The 21,962-nt window shown below is 39.4% G+C and overlaps 1 protein-coding gene across 1 annotated transcript in view; it reads right to left on the bottom strand.

The window, feature by feature from the left end:
* The window catches only part of rapgef5a (Rap guanine nucleotide exchange factor (GEF) 5a), a 62,532-nt gene extending 42,066 nt beyond the window's left edge, over window positions 1-20,466 (bottom strand). The window contains exons 1-5 of the mRNA XM_042506013.2: window positions 19,993-20,466; window positions 7,655-7,705; window positions 4,591-4,697; window positions 3,910-4,031; window positions 2,390-2,567 (exon numbers count right to left, since the gene is read on the bottom strand). Of these exons, the coding sequence (XP_042361947.2) occupies window positions 2,390-2,567; window positions 3,910-4,031; window positions 4,591-4,697; window positions 7,655-7,705; window positions 19,993-20,136 (602 nt within the window). The 5' untranslated portion in view covers window positions 20,137-20,466. The remainder of the gene's footprint in view (window positions 1-2,389; window positions 2,568-3,909; window positions 4,032-4,590; window positions 4,698-7,654; window positions 7,706-19,992) is intronic.
* Between the last annotated feature and the right edge of the window lie 1,496 nt (window positions 20,467-21,962).

Raw genomic sequence — 21,962 nt, 5'->3', positions numbered from 1 at the left:
ATAAAAAGCAACCTGACTAAATATTTTGAAAAGTATTGATTAAACGGATTTCATTTAATTATTGGCTCAGGAACCCCAGGAAATCTAGAAGCCATAAGCACTGCTGAACAGGGCTTTAAAAGGTTGTTTAACACACACTTGTACGCTCGGGCAGGTTCAGACAGTGCTCATTGCCAGGATTTTATTTAAATTACTGCATTTTATTAGCCCTCCGGTAATTCTATCCTTTTTACAATTTCAACAAGGATCAAGAATCAGCTTTAACCACCGGATTAGTGTATGAACCAATGCATCCTCAAGTCTCTTGGCAGCAGCCAGTCAAGTTACATCAGGTGTTTTCCCCTCACAGATAAAACTATTCTCCTTTACACCAACAAGAGAGCGAGAGGCAAAGAGGGAGGGAGGGAGGGTGTGAGATGGATAGAGAGAGGGGGCCTGCAGAGAAATGGTGCGCCAGTCAAAGACGAACACAGACAGCGGCAGGGTCAAAGTGACAGACAGAGCAGGCATGATGAATGCTTAATCTCATCTATGTCTAATCTACGAAAATGAAACAACAGCTCTTTTTCAGACGTAATTTCATGCAATAACCTGAAAAGTATTTCTACATCCCTTCATATGAGAATACATGAAAAACACTATTATAAATATATGCAAACCACTTTGTCATGTAAAACTGGTCCATTTTTGAGCGTTGTGCTGTCATACCAGAGGACTACAGATAGAGGGGGAAAAACCATCAAATGAAATCAGTTAGAGACAAAAGGGTGCTACCTAAAATAACCTCCATCTTTCCCATCTCTCCCACCCAACCCTCTGCACCAGGCCAACCTGCGGAAATGCTGTGGCCTCTTGGTTTGCATGACATCCCCTATAATGTATAGAAAGTAACACAAAGGTACATACAGTATGTTACATGAGATTTATGTTAGTAAGTATGACATTCAATTCCCCTCGCTGTCGTTTTTGCTCCCTGGTGTCTGCAAATACACCCTTTGAAGTTGACACACGGATGAATGTGTTGACGTGTGCTCTTGTTCGCTCGCTCTCCATATATACTCTAGTTTTATCGTTAGCCGTCTCACTCTCTCTTTCTTTCTCTGAGTGACAGATTGAGTTCAGTAGCAGCCTCAGCAGGAATCCCACACACAGGAGCAGCAAAGTAGGGAACTCTGGCTGACACTACTCTGTGTGTGTGTGTGTGTGTGTGTGTGTGTGTCAGAGAGCCCATCTCATGTATGAGTGTATTTCTTATATGGATGCGGAGGTGTGTGCACTTGCACATCAATGTGTCTCCCACATAAGCAGATTGAGGATTTAAAACACTGAATAGAGATTAGGTTTCTAGCTGGGATTTAAGGAAGATCTTGGGAGTGTGTTTTTGTGTGTGTGTGTGTGTGTGTGTGTGTGTGTGTGTGTGTGTGTGTGCGTGTGTGTGTGTGTGTGTGGCAAAACAGTACTGTACTTGCAAGCACGTCCACACTAAATCAAATGCAGTGACTTGTCACTTTTCATGGTAAATCATCAGACAGACAAATGACCTCAATCATAAATCTAAGTGGGATCACTGTCACTTTGACTTTGATATTTTAACCAGAGCTACGAGCTTCAACTTCAGGTCAGTGGAGATCATCCATTGCAGTACAACCAGGTCACATTCACCATCAACTATGCTCAACTTTTTGCAAAAGTTTAAAATTGTTGGCTCTAATGACCCACTGACAACAATGAAAACTGCTAAACTGTCATTGAGACTGTTAAACATGACTAATATATTATATGTTTATCTATTAGAGTTGTCACATTTTAATTACATTCAAACAACCATTTAAGCTTAGAAACATATAATATATTTAATATGTAATGGCCTTTTAAAATTCCAAGTTCAGTGTACAGTAAAAGCACAACAGGCTGTGCTTTGTAGTCTCACGAGGGGCTTTCATAAACTACACTGTTGTTATCCATGTTACCACAATATGGAGGGAACTACATACAAGTTGTATACGTTTTGCAAGCTGTGCATAAAACAACAGCCACACAAACTCCTGTATTTGTTTGGCTAAGTGTAGCGTGGAGAGGAAGATTCCAGCTCTCATTTTGACACCAAATAATCTGAGATATAATGTGTGTGAGTCATTTTGTTAACAAAACCAAGGTGAGGTGGTTTAAACTAAACTGCCTTACAACAAATCTGAAATTTCTTGCTGGCTCGTACATCAAGTGACCGAACTGTGTCATTTTCACAATGTAAAGTTAAGTTGACGATTAATTCATTGATTCAAACTTATTAAGCGTTTTTTTTTGTCCAAACTTGATTCTGTGAAAAAGTGAAAGCTCTACCAGCATCCATCAAAGCGTAACTTGCAATCAGATTTTAATAGATACTTACGGGCTGTTGGCCCCGCCTCCAGAGCGAAACTGGACATACGGGGCAAGTTGAAGGAGGAGCCTAACTGCCTCTGGCCACTCCCCTTCATTGGAGCGAAAGTCACAGGAGGCAGAGTCACACTCCTCAAAGCTGAACTGATAGTAAGAGTTTGAGTCCGAAAACACCACCCGCTGGTCCACTGGAGAGAGAACAGACACAAAAAAAGATGAAGTAGTAGGTTCCTCTCCAGTGTCAGAAATTCCACCACACATCAATTAGTTTCTCCTGATTTAACAGATTTGAACAGCAAACAACACATTGCTTGAATTCATGAAGTCTTTCTTAATTCCCTTTATCATTTTCACAGTGACCAAAAAATTGGTTTTCATCAGGTATGTGGACAATGACACCGCTCAATATACATTATGAAGATATACTGTTTATAAAGGTCATTACAGTGTAATCAAAGATTCAGATGATACACTTTACACTTGCCTCCACCATGTAATCTCACCTATCCTGCATCATCATTAAGTGACAGTCTATGCTATAGAGAGGGAATGATGCAAGCATGGTTATATTTTGTACAAATATACACAGTTAATTAAGAATTGAGTACTGAATAAATTAAACAAGCCATTTAATGCATGAGTTTAGCAACTTACAGGTCCTCAAGTTGCTGCTCTTCGAAAACAGCCATTTGAGGCATTGTACATTGGTGCACTAAAACGGGAGCCTATGTTATTATAAAATGTTTAATAGATAGAAAGAAATGTAAACCATGCATTGATGGTTTATAGCAGACTCTTCTGAGCTCTAGAGAAAGAATAGAGACATGGTGGCAACAATAAAAACCTGATTAAACTGTTTGTGTCATGGTTTAGTAGCCAGACTGGTGAACTGCAATTGAGCAAATCTCAAAAGCAGGCAGCCTCACAAGGAACAGGTTTGCTTATTCTTTAACTGTCTTTAAATATAATATCTTATTGACAACAATGCATAGTTTTAACACAACCTATAGTAAAGTAATATGGTGATTCATAGTGACAGTAAATTCACAGTTTATCATAGGGTTCAGTGTGTGATAAAATATATTATTATTAAATATTATATATATGACAGAACAAAAAGAAGAACATAATAGGTTCCCTTCAAGGGAGTAAATAGAGCAGTGAATTCATCTCTCTGTTCTTTTTTTTTTTTTTAAGATATTTTTCCGGCCTAGCAAAGGGCCTAGGCCGGTGTCGAACCTACGACTTCTGCGGTGAGCACTCAGTCTCTGTACATGGGGCGCCTGCCCCATCCATGTTTTGTTGGAAAATGCCTGGTGAAGTGGTTCATCATTTCTCTTTTTACGGATGTGTAGGTTGTTGCTGATGTCACTGGAAGGTGTCCATAAATTCTGAGGCACACTCCAACCTCCAGGCATGTTAGTGTGTGCATAAAGGTGTATGTGTGTGTGTGTGTGTGTGTGTGTGTGTGTGTGTGTGTGTGTGTGTGTGTGTGTGTGTGTGTGTGTGTGTGTGTGGTTGATTTTTTACCAGACAGCAGGACTCCCAGCTCCAGCAGCACCTGCCAGACACGCACAGCAGTAGTCCGACAGCGCACGTACACACACTGCTCACACAGCCACTGCACCAGCTCCACGCCCACGTAGCTACGCCTGTTAAAACACACACACATTTTTAGTGCACAATTGCAGCCACACATGCACGCAGACACACGTCCACGCACACACACACACAAACACACAGACACGCTTCTTCCCTCAGTACAAAGCTTATCTTTTTTATTTAATCAATATCCATTGATTATTCATTAGTTCTCTGTAAGCCCTTTCCTCTAAATACACTGAATACTTTCCGTCTGCTTTCCCCCCGGATAAACTCCTCGTGAAAGTGTGTGGGTTTGTGTGGGTGTTTGTGCGCTGATGTATAAGAGTACCTATTTATATTTATGTCCAGATGTTCACATTGTCTTTGCATGCATCTGAATTCATTGTCTGTGTGGTATATTGCATGAGAGTGCATGTATTCCCAGAGCATCTTGTGCTCTGCTATATAACGTCTACGTCACACTTGCTCATCTTACTGCATAAACAACTTGACTGGCCAATCAGGACGGGGCTCAACAGTGACTGGTGAGTCAGTGTACATGCTTCACCAGACACATCGATTCCTCCCTGCACACAGACAGACACACAAACACAGAGACAAGTGTACCGTATGATTCTGGCCAGGTGTATCTTGTCTTTAGCTGGGTACGGTCCATGAGAGAGGAAGGCATTCCTCACAGCCCGACCGGCACATGGAAAACTCTGGGAACAAGACTGAGACACACAGAGAACCACATCAAAATTGATTTTTCAAAATCTGAACACTTAAAACTATTAAATGCAACAAAGATGACAAAAATCCTATCTCAACATTGTTTTGGACATGTAAATTTGACTGCAGAGAACTAGTGTAGCTGTCATTGACGGACTCACAAGGACAGCTCGATTCCTTTCCCCCTGAGGAATTAAACATTGAGTGCGTCTATACACTTTGCCATAATCCTGCTTTTGATGCTATAATGAATAAGACAGTATTTCAATTAACCTGTTTACATGAGCTGTTTGTTCCGTTTCATTCATACATGCGACAGAGTGGAGATTGCTTTATGAGGCTCAATTTAAATTTTGTTACAAATTTGTTACACGGAAGCAGATTTTGCAAGTGACTGCAGCTTAAGTCACTTTAACTTTTATAGTAGGATAGTAGAACATTTGTTGGTTTAAACTGATCCCATGTCAACATCAAAGGAATCCTGTTAAGTTTTTACTCCAGGTAGCACTATACAGTGATGTGTCTAAGTGTGAGTACCCGTTTTGTTTTTGTCTTGTGGACATGCAAAAGGACACACGTGCAGCCATAAAAGCACGACACAGTAAACATTCTTGCAGATGGTTTTGTGCTTTTACCGATCCACAGTTTGTACCATAATGTGTCAAGAAATGCAGAAATGTGCCAGTAAAAGGCAAGAAAGATGTTTACAAAAATTCTTCATGAATTGAGGTCATAGACGACCACGTTTAACAACGACAAAGCTATTTCAGAACACCTGTTTAGGAATTCTCACCCAACTCGTGCAGTATAGTGCAGATTTAACTAATAGTCAGGTAATCAGTACTTCCCAAACAGACAGCCCTTTTGGACAGGGAACTAAACTAAAAGTGGAACATAATGTTATCATTAGAGCCAGGTTTCATCGACAAAACATTAATATACTGAACACAGAAGCTGCCGGTATACTGCTTCCTCAATCAGTTGGTTTGTTCCTGTTATTGTGTAACTTTGGTGTTTTGAAGGGTTAGTTTGTATTCAGCAAAGTCACACAATTAAACAAACATATTAACATCTCGAGGCAGTGGTGGACCAGCAGCTCCCATGTTCAGCGAGGTAAAATTACTGTTTTTGTCAATGGAGTCTGGCTTTCAGTTCAGTTCACTGTCAAAAAGAGCTATCTGTTTGGGAAATACTGACCATGTGACTGGATAAATGATACTTGAATTACACTGCATGAGTTGTTTGAGAATTTTTAAACAGATAATTTGATGAACACAATCACCATGACTTCAATTAATTAGGGATTATCTCCATTTTTTGATTTTTTGTTTGTTGTGGAGGCATGCAAGAAAAACAATGTTTTATTCAAGAAATCAATGTGACAGAGTGAGTAATTGATATAAAATGATCATTTGGGTTGAAGTATTCCTTTAGGGCAGTAAACCAACTCCTGTGTCATAAGTTCAAGATCCAAACATTGGAAATTTCCATATCTTTCATTTTATTTCACCAAATGTGAATAACATGCTGGCTTTGAACTCAAATAAATAAAACATACTGTAAGAATAACAGAAACAGCACTCCATGATAAAAGCTCTGTGCTGGATGTTCACTGTACTTCAAAATAAAGGTTTTTTTTTTTTGTGCAAACTTGACACATTGCAACACAACTTGCGAGCCATTCAGAATGGACCTACAACACCCATTTGGACTGTGACCCACCAGTTGGGAACTGCTTTAAGGAGCTGTTTAGTTATCATCCTAACTATCATCTGCAGTCTGTGCACTGCTGAAAGTAGAATTACTAATCACCATTGTGGCAACAAGGTGCCCTTCAAACAAAGAGCCTGGTTTGACTCAGGCTCACACAGCCAGACCTCAAATTTCACTTCACACACACTGTTGTCTGCTGCGCCTCGATCGGCATTCTCTTCAGATATGGGTGTTGCCAATACAACAAAATGACTTGGCAAGCAGTTCTAGTTTTGGTAAACCATGACAAATGAATTCTACCTTTGTATAAACATATTTAGCTCAAGATTTTAAAGCTGTGCTACAAAATTTGTCAAATGTGACATGAACTTCTATCTAAAAAAATGCCTTTTTGATAATCAGTCTGAGGTGATTAATAGGCCACACAGGCCAAACTAATCTCCATAGTTTATTGACTCTTCCAGATTTTAATGACAAGATTAAATCAATTCTTGGTAAATACGTCCAGAATAATATATTGTAACAAAAACAAAGGCTGGGAGACTTAAACTGGCTAAGATTTAGTGAGGAGCTTCTGTTTGCAAGCATTTTGCTTTTTAAGTTCTCATGGAAAAGTAGTTTTACCGGCCTCATGAGGCATATCGGTGTTAAGATATAGTCATCTCTATTTGAGGCAAGATAGAAAAGAGCATCAACTGAAATGCAACCAATAACTAATACCACAGTGCTTAAGGACAAACAACCAAGCAGACACAAAGAGGGTTTTTTTTCTTTGGCACAGGGGTAACAAGAAGTGCAAATAAATAAGCAGCATATAAGCTTTAGATGTTGATTCCTTTCATTTTTACTTTTTTATTTAACTTTTTTATTTCTTCAGCTAATGTTTTCAATGTTCAAAGAAAAATATACTCAAGTGAGATATTTAAGCCCTGAGGCCTTTTCAGAGTGCAGTGAAATATTTGCTAAACCGCATTATAGTGATGCATGACAAATTAAGCCTCTCCCTGTGTGTGTGTGTGTGTGTGTGTGTGTGTGTGTGTGTGTGTGTGTGTATGTGTATGTATGTGTGTGTGTGTGTGTGTGTGAGTTTGCAATATGTGAAACTAGTTTAGAAAAAGCCCAAGGTAATATCACCACTGATGTCACACTTGTATTGGGGCTAAACAAACACACTTTTCGCTTCAGTGCCAAACTAAAAGGATGACATCACCTGATTGTGTGTGTGTGTACATGTGTGTTTTCTCACCTTGTGTACTGTAGGTCCAGTGCTCGGCCCAGGGATTGTGTCAGGTGATTGCTGTTGAAACATAATACACACAAGCTGTCAAACAATGACGCATACACAGTAAATATGCTAAACAAACAAGACTCTGAGGTGAGAAAGACCAGTTTTACCATTCCTAAATCATTAGTCAGGTTTTGTTTAAACCAACAGCAGTAACAACCATTGCTCATTTATTCAAGTAATATTGCAACACACGCTATCACACTTAAAAAACGTGGACACTCATGTTTAATTTTAAAGTGCACATTGCTTATATGACCTAAATGTTTTTACAATGACACATAATCACTCAAGCACTCATCAATGCAAAACCAGTTGAAAATTAAACGGCAATAAAAATATCAGTTCAATTCCCCAACTGTCAGCCCAACTGTCACTATATAACAGTGACAGCACAATAAATCCCTTCTACCATCATGCCAACATGTTGTTGCCTTTGCCCCAGGCATATCCACTCCACCTCTACTTCCTCAATCAAGAGATAAACTCTTAATCTTTATGGATTATTATGGTGCCAGAGGAGCTAGATGACGGTGTAGACACGGTAGTGACACATTGCTCATAAACCAGATTAAAAATGATAGTGTCACATCAAATAGAGCAGAAACAGCATTACATCTGTTTTTGTATTCCACTGAAGTGTAGCACACTGTGATGAAATTTAGAAAAACCCCGTCTTGGTTTTGCTCCACTGCTGAAATGTAACCGTGTTTCAAATGTTTCACACACCCATTTTCAAACAAACAAAAAGAATAATTATTGAAGATTATATTTCATACCATGTTTTTATTAATCAATCAAACATTCAACTCAAATGTTAAAAATGATGTAAAACATCAGCACTGACTGTGAAGGTTATAACTATTTACAATTACCAGTATCTGATAATGAAATGTTTTAGAGTAACGGGTATGAAGCGGTTGCTGCCTACGTAAGCACACACAGATTTTGCTCTGCCGTGCTGAGATCACTCTGGCAGTTGCTTTGGGTCAAATAGCAGGCATCACAAAAGGCGAAAGAAGACTAGATCGAGGAGCTGATAATGTTCACGACTGAGTGAACATTACTAGAAACAGTACTAGAAACTTACATAGACAACCAGAAGAAAAACTAAAACTAAATTCAAAATTAAAAGTTTAAACCAAAAGGTTATCTCTGGAGACTTTAGTGGACATAATTTATGTTGCATACTGGCCTCGAACGGTTACGATTACAGCCTGTTCTGCAGCTTCTGGCAGCAGCACTTTACTCAATACTTGACCAATTTCAAAAAGTGTCTCTATTAGTCACCCAAAAAATGTGGGAAAATATAAACCAGGTTAAATAATTACCCTTTAAAGTCTGCCATATCTAAAAAGCTTAATCAGTTATCTTACAACCCACTCAGGGAAACCTTTACAGTGTCTATAAAGCATTCACCTCCCTGAAACGCTTTCATGTTTTATTATTTTACAGCCCTGAATCACTGTGCTCCTGTCGAGGCTTCACGACACTGATCAACAGACAACAATTCATTGATGTCAGTGTGAGAAATCTCTACTGATGTATCTTGATTAAAGTAAACATAAAGCACACATGACTGTTTGCATTAATATTTACCACCTTTACACTAACACGCACATCACCAGAGATCATGTTTGTGTAATCAAGGTGTGACAAGTGATTTTAGGTTAAATACATCTGGATCTGCAGTTTCCAAAAGCTGAGAGAGTCAATTTCTTGGCTACGACTATATAACTAACCCAGATAATATGACCTTTTTTCACAGACATTTTCAGCTGTCTGATAGAAAAGGCACAGGTGTTCACTTACCAATACCATCAACCATGGCTCTGTTATATTCAATTGTCCCAGTGAGCCATGATTGTGAGAGTGTGACAGTGAGCCAGCATGCACAATAGCAGGACCCTGAAACTAAAGCAGCTAAATGGCCTTTATCCATCATTAATTTAGTTATATTTACACCTGTGTTGTTCAAGTGTTATTCAAGACTATTTAAAAGTACCAATCTGTGAATTTTCAAGGCACTGAAATGGATTGAAAAAATGTGGCACAGCCATCCTCAATAACTGAGTGTCCAAGCATAAAGGGCAGTGATGAAGTGGCTCGGATGGAAACACTCGGCAAACAACTGTAAAACAAAGTGGAAGAAGCTTTGTTGGTCTGATGAGAACAAAATGAATGTTTTTGATCATCTTACTAAATGCTTTGTAATGGTAGTGTCATGCAGAGGGCGTGCTCTTCTGCAGCGGGCCTTCAAACATTTTGAAGATAGAGGGTAAAATGAATGCAGCAACGCACAGAATAATCCTGAATGCTAAACTGGGAAACTGCTTATCTTTCAGAAAGATAATAAAGCCAAGGCAAGAGTTTGACAATAACAATAAAAGTGAAGATATTTTATACATTTTAATTTAGCATTTGTCTTGCATATGCATTTGAAGTCAGTCTTAGAAAAATATCATCATCAGTGCATAAGGTGTGAGAAAATATCAGATATGGGCATCAGCTTTGAGAACACCATCGCTGATAAAAACAAAATTGAATTAGGATGAGGATCACGTTGCCAGCCTTCATTACAGACACACAGACGGGAACCTCCTGCAATCGTAGTGCAACTGGTCTGTGCGCTCAGTCAGTGAAGCGGGATCTCTGAAAGAGCTGTGGGTTTGATTCCCCTTGGAAAACTACCCAGGAAACTGTGCCTGTGCTAGAAACCGCTGATGCCCCTCGCCTGATGACGAATAGTGAGCGGAACAAATGAAAAGCACCTAAGCAACTGTGGAAGATGGATGGAGATGAAGAAATACAAATGAATTAGTGTGCAAGAGGAGAAAGAAAAGAGGGAGGCTGAACAAATCACAACAGTCTATGAATATATGACAGGGGATATGAGCCTGACAGATGGCGAGGCAGAGAGATGAGGCGGTGAGAGATGGAGGAATCCTTTTAATTGTAATCATGGAAGGGAGAAAAAGTGAGCGAGACAAAGACAGAGAGGGAGAGAAATGCACGTCCGTAGCTTTGAGTCGCAAGAAAATGAAATAGATGATTAGAGAGATGTAGAGCAGTGTGTGTGATCCTCATTAGAGCGATGATACTGTGTGGGATGTCACACACTCAAACGCACAAGCGAAGATACACACTTGCACGCACACCTTATCCAGAGTAAGTGACTGTATCATAACACACCTGCTCCACATTAAAGGAATAATGTCACATTTAGAGGAATTTTTGCTTTTTTACCAAGAGTTACGGGACAATATTGACATTACTGTCATGCCTGTGCATTAAAATGCTACAGTGACCTGTCCAAAGGTAACAAAACTCACCTACCAGCAAATTTTGGATGGTCGGTTGGACAAAACAAGCAAAGTAGTGTTACTACACATGGACTTTACAGGTATATGAACATATGTGCCATTATTTTTATAAGGATGCCACCAGCAATAGATTAACTATCTCCCCTTGCACTTCCAGTCCCATACCAGTTCATTCTGCTAAACGCTGATACTGGGAACTGACATAACAACAGGGAAACAGCCTTAGACACAATATCAGCTCATGATCCAGCGATAGTTTCTGATCTGTTTTCTCCACAAGCCATGAGCGAATCTGGCTACTTATCTATTATCAAGTATGTATTATATTTGATATAAATTATCTGATTGTGATAAATAATGAAATGTGCATCCAAAGCCTGCCAGCTCGACTGATTGTCCTGCCCCACTCTCAGCTGTCCACCTGGAGTTTCAATTCCCCTGATTTTTAGGCCCCATGTAATGAAATCTCAAAATCTGCCCATTCATTATATTCATTAGAAATAGCCTATTATCGAGGCAATTTGGGATCATGTTTTTTTTTTTATTACATAGCCTACTTATTACACATATTTTTCAGTTGTGTTTAAACAGAGAGCAAGAAAGAGCAGCAGACACAGAGACAAAAAGATAATAAAGATTAGCTTTACGTCTAATTAGAAAAGAGCATCACACTGTAATGTATTTATTGTTTGTAGAATAGAAATACTGAATAAACCTTAATATTATATTAAAAGTAGCACATATTTGTTTTATATATACTGTATATATATATATAATTATTTCTAAAGTATATTTCGCACCTGTGGGAAACACTTGGGTGTGAAAACACTATCTTTAGTTTCAAGAAATTGCTTTTTTTTTATTTTCCTACATTTAAAAGACCAAACTTTTCATTGTTTAATCTTGAAAATGATCTGTGTTAATCGACAATGAAAATCATCATCAGTTAAAGCCCTAATATTGACATTTAAAATGACAGATCAGAGAAAGATGGAAGTGATTTAAGTCCAAAAGCATGTTTTTTTTCCCCATTCACAAAAAAACATAAGACTGAAGTGTGAGATTTATCCATGCTGGAAAACATTTTCAAAAGAGCTCAGTTTTTTGGCTGTGAAAAACTCCAGCTCGGGGTGGATGTCCTCCGAGATATCAGCAAAGATGAGAGCTTTTTTCTGTGTCTGTGTGTATGACGACATGCAGTGTTTGGACTGGGGGTTAAGTAGAGCACACCAGCCAGCCAAGCACACAGACTAAATAAATTGTTCCTGACTCTCGCTATCTCTGTCTTGCTCCTTCTTTCTCTCTTTTGTCTCAGTCGCCCTATCTTATCTCTCCATCTCTTTGTCTCCCGGTCTGGTGAACACAGATCTTTCGGGAGGTCTTTGTTTCCCCGCCATCATCTCTTCTCGCTCAAGACATGCCAGCACCAGAGAAGTTTCATTCATACTGTGTCGCACGACGAGAGAAATGTCTGCTGGCCATGTTCTTGGAGTCTCTTTGTCTGTGCCTTAGTTTCCTCACAAAGATACACTCCTCCATCACAGTGTACTGCTGTCAGTACCGGAGGCCGAAAGAGAGTGACAGAGGAGAAGAGAAGATGAATGAGGAGGAATGAGAGCTATAAAGAGAGAGCACATGCTGACACGCTTATCTGTGTGATGACTTCAAAGTGTGTATACAGAGAGAGGGAGAAGAAGAGAGCGAGGTCATTATCTGCAAGAAATGGATTACTCTCAGATTAGATTGCTGAGCACAGTAAAGGGCTGGAGCATGGTATGCTCGGCAAGCCCCCTCACACACACACACACACACACACACACACACACACACACACACACACACACACACACACACACACACACACACTCTTCACACACACACACACACACTCTTCACATTCACACTAAGCTCCTGTCGACTCCTCGACAGATTTGTCATACAAGGAAGTCAAAATGGAGACATCAAAGCAGCGACAGCACAATGGACAAACACACACACACACACACACACACACACACACACACACACACACACACACACATTTGAGCTATTAGGAAACCCAATTGTCAACCCACACCTTTCTGCCAGCACACATGACCTTTGGCTTTCCAACACTTTAGTGATCTGTAGTATACTTGTTTGAAAGCTTTACTGACATCACTTTTCGTCTGCTTTACTCAGACGCCTTTCACAAGATTTAAACCTTTAAACCCTCGTTTGATTTCTTTTGAATATGGTGAAAAAGGCAATGAGCAACTGGGTAAGAAATGTCTCACAAATTGCAAGAAACGTGTAGATTTAGATATTTTTTTTCCACAAAACTAGGGAAAAACTTCCAGAGAACTATATTTCTAATTATCATAATTATAGAAAATTTAATTTTTTTTATTTTTTTTTTAAATTCTAATCTTTTTTATTTTCCCATTTGTTGTTTCTTTTTTGTTTGTTTGTGGTTTGTGGGTTTTTTTGTGCCGATTTTTATGTAATTTTCTTGTACTAATTTCAGTTGTGGTTCATTTCTTCTTATGTTGCTTCTTGCCTTCTCATGTTCTGTAAAAGAAATCAAGCCAATTTGCTCAGGTTTCAAAGGGTTAATAACAGACTATTATTAGGAGTTATCAATCAAGAGATAATATACAAGCAACAATTTTGATCAATTAATTATTTAGTAAGTAATTTTTAAGCAAAAATGTACTAGTCTTGTATAATTGTAAACTGAACAAAAATTAAAATTCACCACTTATAATATAAGCCGAGGATAACATTGTCGGTGAGTCTGACTGGACAAAGCCTCTCTTCCTCTGGGCTGCCTGCACACATCGCACACATCTTCAGCAAGCGGACAGGACAACTTGACGTCGTGTAATGATTTTACTCCGGAGACCAGCGTGAAAGCAAGGAGCGCTGACTCTGCAGTGTTCTTCTGGGGACCAAAATGTTCCCAGAAGTAGACTGCACACTGACTGACAACCTTTTTAGACATTATGAGACCAGGGTTCATAGTCATAATTTTTGGAAATAGATGCATCCCAATATTTGAACTCCTTCACCAAACCATAACCAATCAATAATATGAATAATTATCATATTTTTTACATCAAAGTAGAAATCAAACTCTCATTTAGTTTGTCGGGAAACTGCTTTTGTGACTTTATTTAAATACCTAAAGTATTTGAGAAACAGCAAAATCTAAATTTGCTTTTCGTTTTTCTTTTATTGAGGTTCATGTACTATTTTGCATCTTTTCCTAAAATCTACGTAAATTGTTTTCCTAACTTTATTTAAGTTGTGGATATGGTCTTAGCAGTATTAGCATACTTCTAATCCTTTCAGTCAAATACAGTCGTTCTCCTGATGATGGGTGTAAGTTTATACAGTAAGCGTGTGTGAATTTGTGTTGAGCCCCTCTCTCCACCCCTCACTTGTCCTTTCATCTTTCTTATCCGAAGGTATAATGCAGTTATGGATGTGAAATACTGCTGGCAGACATAACAACACATCACAAGTCACTGTTTTGCTGCATGTACAATGTATAAATGAGATAATCTTCTGAGGAATATCATCAACTATCCTCCAAGACAGTGTTCATAAAATCTGCTCCTACATTATGACTGTAATAATCTCATTTTAAAGCATAAACTGTGTGCTTGGAACTGCATACTGTACATTTATATACAGTTTTTTTGGGTCAAAATATTGTTATTGTGTTTTTGTTCACATTTTAATCCACAAGAAGCTTCGACTACACACTGAGAGTTAAGATTAAGTTGGGTTTTTTTTTTTATTTCACACCTATTTTAAAATGAAAAATCTGGCATCATCTGGGGGCAGGGATATGATTTCCAGAGTGTAGTCTGCCATAAATTCATTACAGGGAGCAAGAAAGACGAGGAAGCTGCAACCCCAAACAAAATGGCATTATTAAACTGGAGGTGCACCATGATTCGACTGCGTGTTAAGATCATTTGTGAAAATTGCACCACTGCGTATTTACACATTCTCTACCTTTAACATGCATCTTTTTCTTTGCTTGCATTAAGAATGAAAACGCACAGAAGGCCAACTGCAACAACACACACACAAATACAGCATTAGAGCCTTATAGACTTCTATTTTCATATTACTGTTGGCAGCTTTATCTGTGAATAAAGTTTCATGTCTCGTGCTGACAGCTCCTCCTCTGCTCAGTGTCAGAATCCAACCAAGACTACCTGCTGAACCTATTCAGGGGCGCTGGAGGAGGGTGGGGATCCCAGCTGACATTGGGAGTAACACAGAGCTGACACATGTGTCAGCCTACATCCGTTGTTTGGCATATCCACATTGTATCCAGATTGATTTTACAAAGCAGGACTGCGAAAAACTCCCATGAAATGCTATTTTTTGCAAGTCAGATCCCACATTTGGAGGTGGTTTGAAATGCATTTCCAATCTGATTTGTACAGGTGGTCTCAGTCGGGTCACTCTGGACGTCTCAAATTGGATTGTGTCACTCACAACACAACAAACAACAAAGATGCCAAATCCAGAGTGATTGAAGTACCAGGCAGAATCCATGCTGCTACTAGTTGAACACTTTGGAGGACAACATGGAGAACAAAAGTCCATGGACAGACGGCAAAATAAAGTGTCTGCTTACACTCTGCAGGCACCTCCAAACAATCGCACTTTACAGCGAGTTTGTTTGAAGGGTGAAATGACAGATCTCTATTTCTTATGCTTCCACACTGGGAAGCCACGTCACCAGCGTAGCTATGTTAGCCTATGACATCTACGTCGTTACCACAGCAACCCATGCAGACAGGTTTTTGATGTCAGAACATACAAATGCGATCTGATCACTTGCAAATAACAGTGCAGACAGTCTGTATTTAAGACCAGATTTGATAAACAAATCTATCTTGCCTGCAGTCTGAATGTAGTCATAGAGACAGACAAGCAATCACATTCACATTCACACCTCTGGGTCATTTGGTGTCAGAAGAACCTAACCTGCGTGGACGGGAAGAAGACAAAGACAACTCACAGGGAGAACATGCAATCTCCATGCAGGAGGACCGAAGCCAGCCAGTGGGTTCAGACCCGACAGTGCTAACCAGCGCACCACTGTGCCACCCCCCAAGACTAAGAATCCACAGAAAACTAGTTTCAGAAAACTGCCTGATTTTTGAGAAGCAAAAATCACTGCCAGTCAGCATGACCTGTCAGCACCTGTCTCTCCGGTCCAGCTAGTTGCTGGCCAGCCAAAGCAATAGCAGCCTGACCCTCCGTTTCCTCACCAGTGAGCTCATACATTCATGTTTTAACTCTGACAACATCAAAACTAAGTCCACTGCATATATGTACAGGTAAATGGCCAATAAGTGGCTATATGTTTATGAATGTTTTCATTCAAAATAAAATTCATTTAAGTCATTCATTCAAATTCAAGTCATTGCTTTGGATGAACATGATTATGACCAGCGTCCATGGGCCCCCTTCTGGCAGCTGGGCCCTAGATAGCCTCCCCCTTTTTACCACCCTTTGGGCAGCCGTGCACCTGACTGAGCTGTGTCAACTCTTACCTGTACAGGGCACCTAAGTGGCAAGTGCACTGAAAGTTGAAAAGTCAGTTCCTTTCAGCAAATCTCAGGTCCTGTTGTATTGTAGCTAATAAAGGACTAATAATTGAATACCAAAGCAAGTCACAACAGAGAATAATGCAAGACAGGATTTTCAAAGGTGAGGCTGCTGCAGGCTGGAACCAAAGGCGACAGATGGCTCTGTACCAACACAAAAGGTTCACTTCACTTCATGAGCTGTGAGCAGACATCAAACAAGCACATGAGGTAATGAGAAAACATGCTTATGTCAGATTTTTTTAAAAAGGGGCCCAAATATTAGAAGAAAAAGAAACACTAGCTGAAGACTCAGCATGGATTAACAAGAAAAGTAAACAAATAGATGCTGTGATTTCAGATTGTGTCGGTATTTTCTTTTTTAGATTTCAAATTCTGAGTGCCACAGTAGTGACGTGCAAAAACAATCTGTGTAGTTCCTTTTTTTGGAGAATTCATATGTGAATATAAAAGCAAGTGTGGGTCCGTTTGTGTGTGTGTGTGTGTGTGCCAGGTGAAGCATAGCCAACTGCCAGTGTCTGGAGAGAACCAGCCTGCACAGAACAGCCATACCTTTACACTACTTACCCACGCCTCATCACACTCACCCACACATGCACACACACTAAGTTAGACGAAGACAGGAGGAGGAGAGCCACATTTTTTCTTCATCTGCTCAGTATGCCCTTCTTTCCTCCCCTTCAGTTCAGGCAATGGACAAAAACACAAAGATGAGACAGTGAAATGACTGAAACAGTCTGCTTCTTCGATGTGACTGGTGTAGAGTCATAATTTTGACACATCTGTAATAGTCAAGTAACCCATTCATTCATCCATTCTCTATGGTTTCATTATGTTTTGGACTCCTTCTTAGACTTTTACATTTGCTTTAGGGGTGTGCCATATCATATAGAACCCAATAATACCATTATAATTTCAAATAGAAAAAGAAATATTTTCACTTGTTGACATAATGATGTCCTATCATTACATTGGGTATAGATTCAAGGGTATTTTTAGTATTTGGCAATGGTTTGGATGCGTAATTTGTGATTTTATTTTGTTGTAATATTTCTATTCTAGGCTATACAGACTCTGAATCTCACTCTGAGTTACTGTTGTTGTTTGAAAACTGAAGAAATTATGTAATTTTTGTTTGTTGTGAAATATATAACTATGACACTTTTATGTTATTAATAATATCTTTTTTTCCTATTTGTCATGTCATCAAGAATATCATTACGGCTAAAATGCCCTGAAATATCATGATTTTTTTTAGGACCATAGCGCCCACTGCTAATTTGCATAGTCTGTTTTGCAGTTTATATGGTTCATTTGGTACCACACTAATCATTTTAATCAAACAGCTGACAGGAACACGAAGCAGCTTCGAAATGTAAGTCCTTTAAACATCACTCAAAATAAAAAGCTGTAACATGACATAAACTGTTCATCTCCTGGGCTTCACACCACAAATGTTGCATATTTTTAGCATATTTTTTGGCACCAGTGGGACTGGAAGTCTTGGCACTCTGTCCCTGATTCCCACAGAGGCAATCAGGGACACGTTTTCTCCTGGCTGCCACTGATGATGATGATGATGATGATGATGATGATGAAGATGAGTGGAGCTGACAGTGTGAGCAGATATTTGGCTTGTCATGTTTGTGTGCTCGTTCCACAACTGGCCACAACGAGTCACACACATTTACACACACATTTATGTGAATTTGTAATTTGTTTTTGTCTGTAACTGTTATATGTTGTTTGTCTGCAACATTGTTTTATTTGTTGCTACCTGTCTTGGCCAGGACACTCTTGTAAATAAGATTTTTTTGTCTCAGTGAGTGTGTTTACATGGACATGAAAAACCCGTTTAAGATCTGGTTTTTGGAGTATCCTGTTAATGTGTTTGAGCCTGCAAACACCATATTCAGTTTATGACAAACCCAAATATGCAAGCTGGAGTACCTTGGGAGAAACTGTACTGCAATTTCACTGGTATGTACACTGGTAATATGAATAACCTGATTTCTGTGTGCACATGTTAACAATATGAATATAACCTGGATAAGCCCCCTAAACAGGTTATTCATGTCCACGTAATACTTAACACTTTTTCAGGTTAAATTAGTTTTAATTAAAACACATTTTTAATAAAAATTACAAATATTTTATAATTGATCTATAAATTTGTCCAATTTGGATTGCTAGACTAGTTTATTTAGGTTACTACAGAATATAACGGAAACAGTTAGTCAAATTATAGATCAACAGAAAAGAGATGTGAAGCAATCTGCTGCCAGTATTTTATGATTTCAAATTGAATATCTTTAACCGTTTGAAACCTGGTGCAACATAACTTTTCTTGTGCTGCTTTCAGATGCTATTCACAAGTATTTAAACCTTTGAACCCTGAGAAAATGAAGCAAGGCGATTTCTTTCAAAAACATGGGGAAAAGGCAATGAGCAACATGGTAAAAAAAAAAATGTTTCACACATTTCAAAAAAAATTAGTAGACTTAGAAAATTGTTTGGAATAAAAGCTAAGGGAAATGTATCAGAAAAAAGACTAAAAAGCAAGGGAAAAACTCTAGTCATAATTATTATAATTGCATATTTCTAAATATTTTACAAAATTATTATATTTTTTAACACTTTTTACAGGTCATTTCCTTGTTTGTTTGTTTTTTAATTTCTTTTTTGTTTTTTGCTGTTGTTCGTAATTTTACGGTAATTTTCTTGTACTTTTTCCAAACTTCTTATTTATTTATTATTATTTCTTTTTTCTTTCTTTTCTCATCGTCTTCCCCACATGTTCTTTTAAGAAATTAAGCAAATTTGCTGAGGTTTCAAAGGGTTATGGTTTGGAGAAAAAACAAGGAATTTGCAAACATCACCTAAACTTGACAAGGACATTTGACATCAGGTGATTAAAAAAAATCAGCAGACAAATTCATCATTAACTGAAATAATTATCAGTTGTGTAGCTGCACAGATACAGCCTGTATAAAGAAATTTAAGTGTGTATTTTTATGTATGTAGGTATGTAGTGAATCTGTTGGGAAGGGGGGCGGGGGGGTAGTGTTGCCTTGACTACCGGAGTGTGAAGGTATGGTGTCCAACAGCAATTCTAGTTATTATGGATGTAGCACGCGCACACACTCACACACACGCACGCACACACTGCCTCTGCGACAGTAATGCTTGTAACAAAATGAAAACACCTGAGTCGTGACGGGGTTACGAAACAGCCTCACGGCACAGAGCAGTGCAGGGAAAACTCACGGTTGAAAAGATAAAACCGTCAGCCCGTTGCTAATCAAACATAAAAAAAACACGGAAGGACAAAAGTCAGCGGTCGCTTTGAAATACTCACGCTCTTCTTCCGCAGGTGCAGCCCGTGCTTGAGTAGCCCTGGCAGGTCCCGGATTTTGTGTTTGAGCTGAGCCTGGTCCCGTGCGCTCCGGTTCCACCGCAAGCCCGCGAGCAAGCCGTCCTCTGCGGGCTCAGAGTCCTCCATGGTTCCTCTCCTTCTCCCGTCTGTCCTCGAGCTGCCGCCTGCCACCGCTCCGGGTGTCTACTGTATCCTCACAAGGCGCACCGCCGCCCGCGCCCGTTCGCCATTTCCCCCCTCCTCGCGCTCACACTCAGCGACCTGCATCTGCAACCAAACCGCGCGCAGCGTTAACGACCTACTGAATGTATTCCGCAGCACGCGACGCTGCTGCTCCACCCAATGGATCGCGCGTCCTGCTCCTCAGTACTACCAGGTTGATGTGTGGATGGATGTGTGTGTGTGGGAGGAGGGGGCACAGGTGCATAAAAACATTGCATCACTTCCACCTTTCATTTGCTGACCAGCCGACAAGAGAAAAGAGCGATTAAACATCACATTTTAACTGTTGATCTGGTGCAACTGACATGTCAGTATCATTTTAATGCGTACTTATGTCGTGTGTTGTAAATTTAATTCACTTCTAAATGTAATAGTCTGGAGGGGGAGGGGGAAATAAGCAGAGGGTGCTCGGTAGAGCTACGTCACCGCATTACCTGGCTCAAATTTCCAAAAGTAAACAAAGAGCAGCCTCAGAGTATGTATCTGTGTGTGGGAGGGTGTATGTCAGTTATACTCAACTTAAGGTCCGCGGGCCAAATATGGCCCCTGATAGGGAGCCGAGTGGCAACCAACCAATTCCTAATTCACAAAGAAAATTTAAGTGATTCACACTGGGAATTCATTATGTACTTTTGGTATACATAAGGTGCCAGAGTGTAAGAAAAAGGGTCAATTGAGAATCCCACGCACCCTCTGACAGAGGTCCTATAGCGAAAGTGGACCTTAATCATAATGTCCTCCTGATTTCCATACACCTTTTGTCCTCTGGGGTCATTCTGACCCTGCCCTGTTTTGAGTGTTATGTAAAGCATATTGTATAAATTGTCAGTCAATTCTGTGAAACACCTTTAGTCTTACTTCAGTGCAACCCATTAACACTTATTTTCCCCTTTATTTTGGAATTAAGGGCCAATAGATAGAAGTAGATTTCATGTGGGGTCAGAATGACCCCAAGGACAACAGCAGGGTTAAAATCCTAGAAACATCCTGAAATCCTCCTAACATCCAAAATCTGTGAAATATCCTGCGATCATAGAAAAATCCTTAAATTCTGAAAAATGTCCTGAAATCCTAGAATTGTCCTAAAATCCAAGACGTGTCCTAAAATCCTAAAAACGTCCTAAAATCCGAGAAATGTCCCAAAATCCTATAAATGTCCTATAATCTTAGAAACATGTATGGGGCTGCTGCGACTGGCCCCTGGCCTCCTGTCATTTTGCCCAAGTGGCCCCCAAACAGAGCAAGTTTAGTATTCCTGCAGCAAAGCGTATGTTTCCAGTTTGGAGTTGTATTTTCTGCTGACTGTGAGAGATTTCTTGAAGCTGAGAGCTTTTTTTTTCATTCCAGTTTAACCTGAGACAGAAGACAGGTGAGCTGAAACATGAGAGGGTCCCAGCCCTGCTCACTGTGGGGTGTTGAAGATGAGACATACTGTCTCTCATGTTATAATGCTAACGGACATCACTGGACAGAGCTTTGAAACATTTTCCTTTTGCTTTTTTAAAGGTGGTGTATGTTTCCACAAGATGCTGGCTATAATGGGGGTTAAAATCAATCCCAGTGTGTGCCTCTTATGTGTTAAAGGTCCAGTGTGAAGGATTCAGGGGGATATAGTGGCAGATATATAATATAATTTAAAATAACACATTTATTTACTTTAGTATATGATGACCTAAAAATAAGAGCTGTTGTGTTTTCATTACATTAGAAAGAGCCATTTACAGGGAGGA

This window comes from Plectropomus leopardus, chromosome 17 (assembly GCF_026936395.1).
Source record: "Plectropomus leopardus strain MGB_pleo_1.0 chromosome 17, ASM2693639v1, whole genome shotgun sequence".
In the NCBI taxonomy this organism is placed as follows: domain Eukaryota; kingdom Metazoa; phylum Chordata; class Actinopteri; order Perciformes; family Serranidae; genus Plectropomus; species Plectropomus leopardus.
This window is presented reverse-complemented; position numbering and strand designations above follow the sequence as displayed.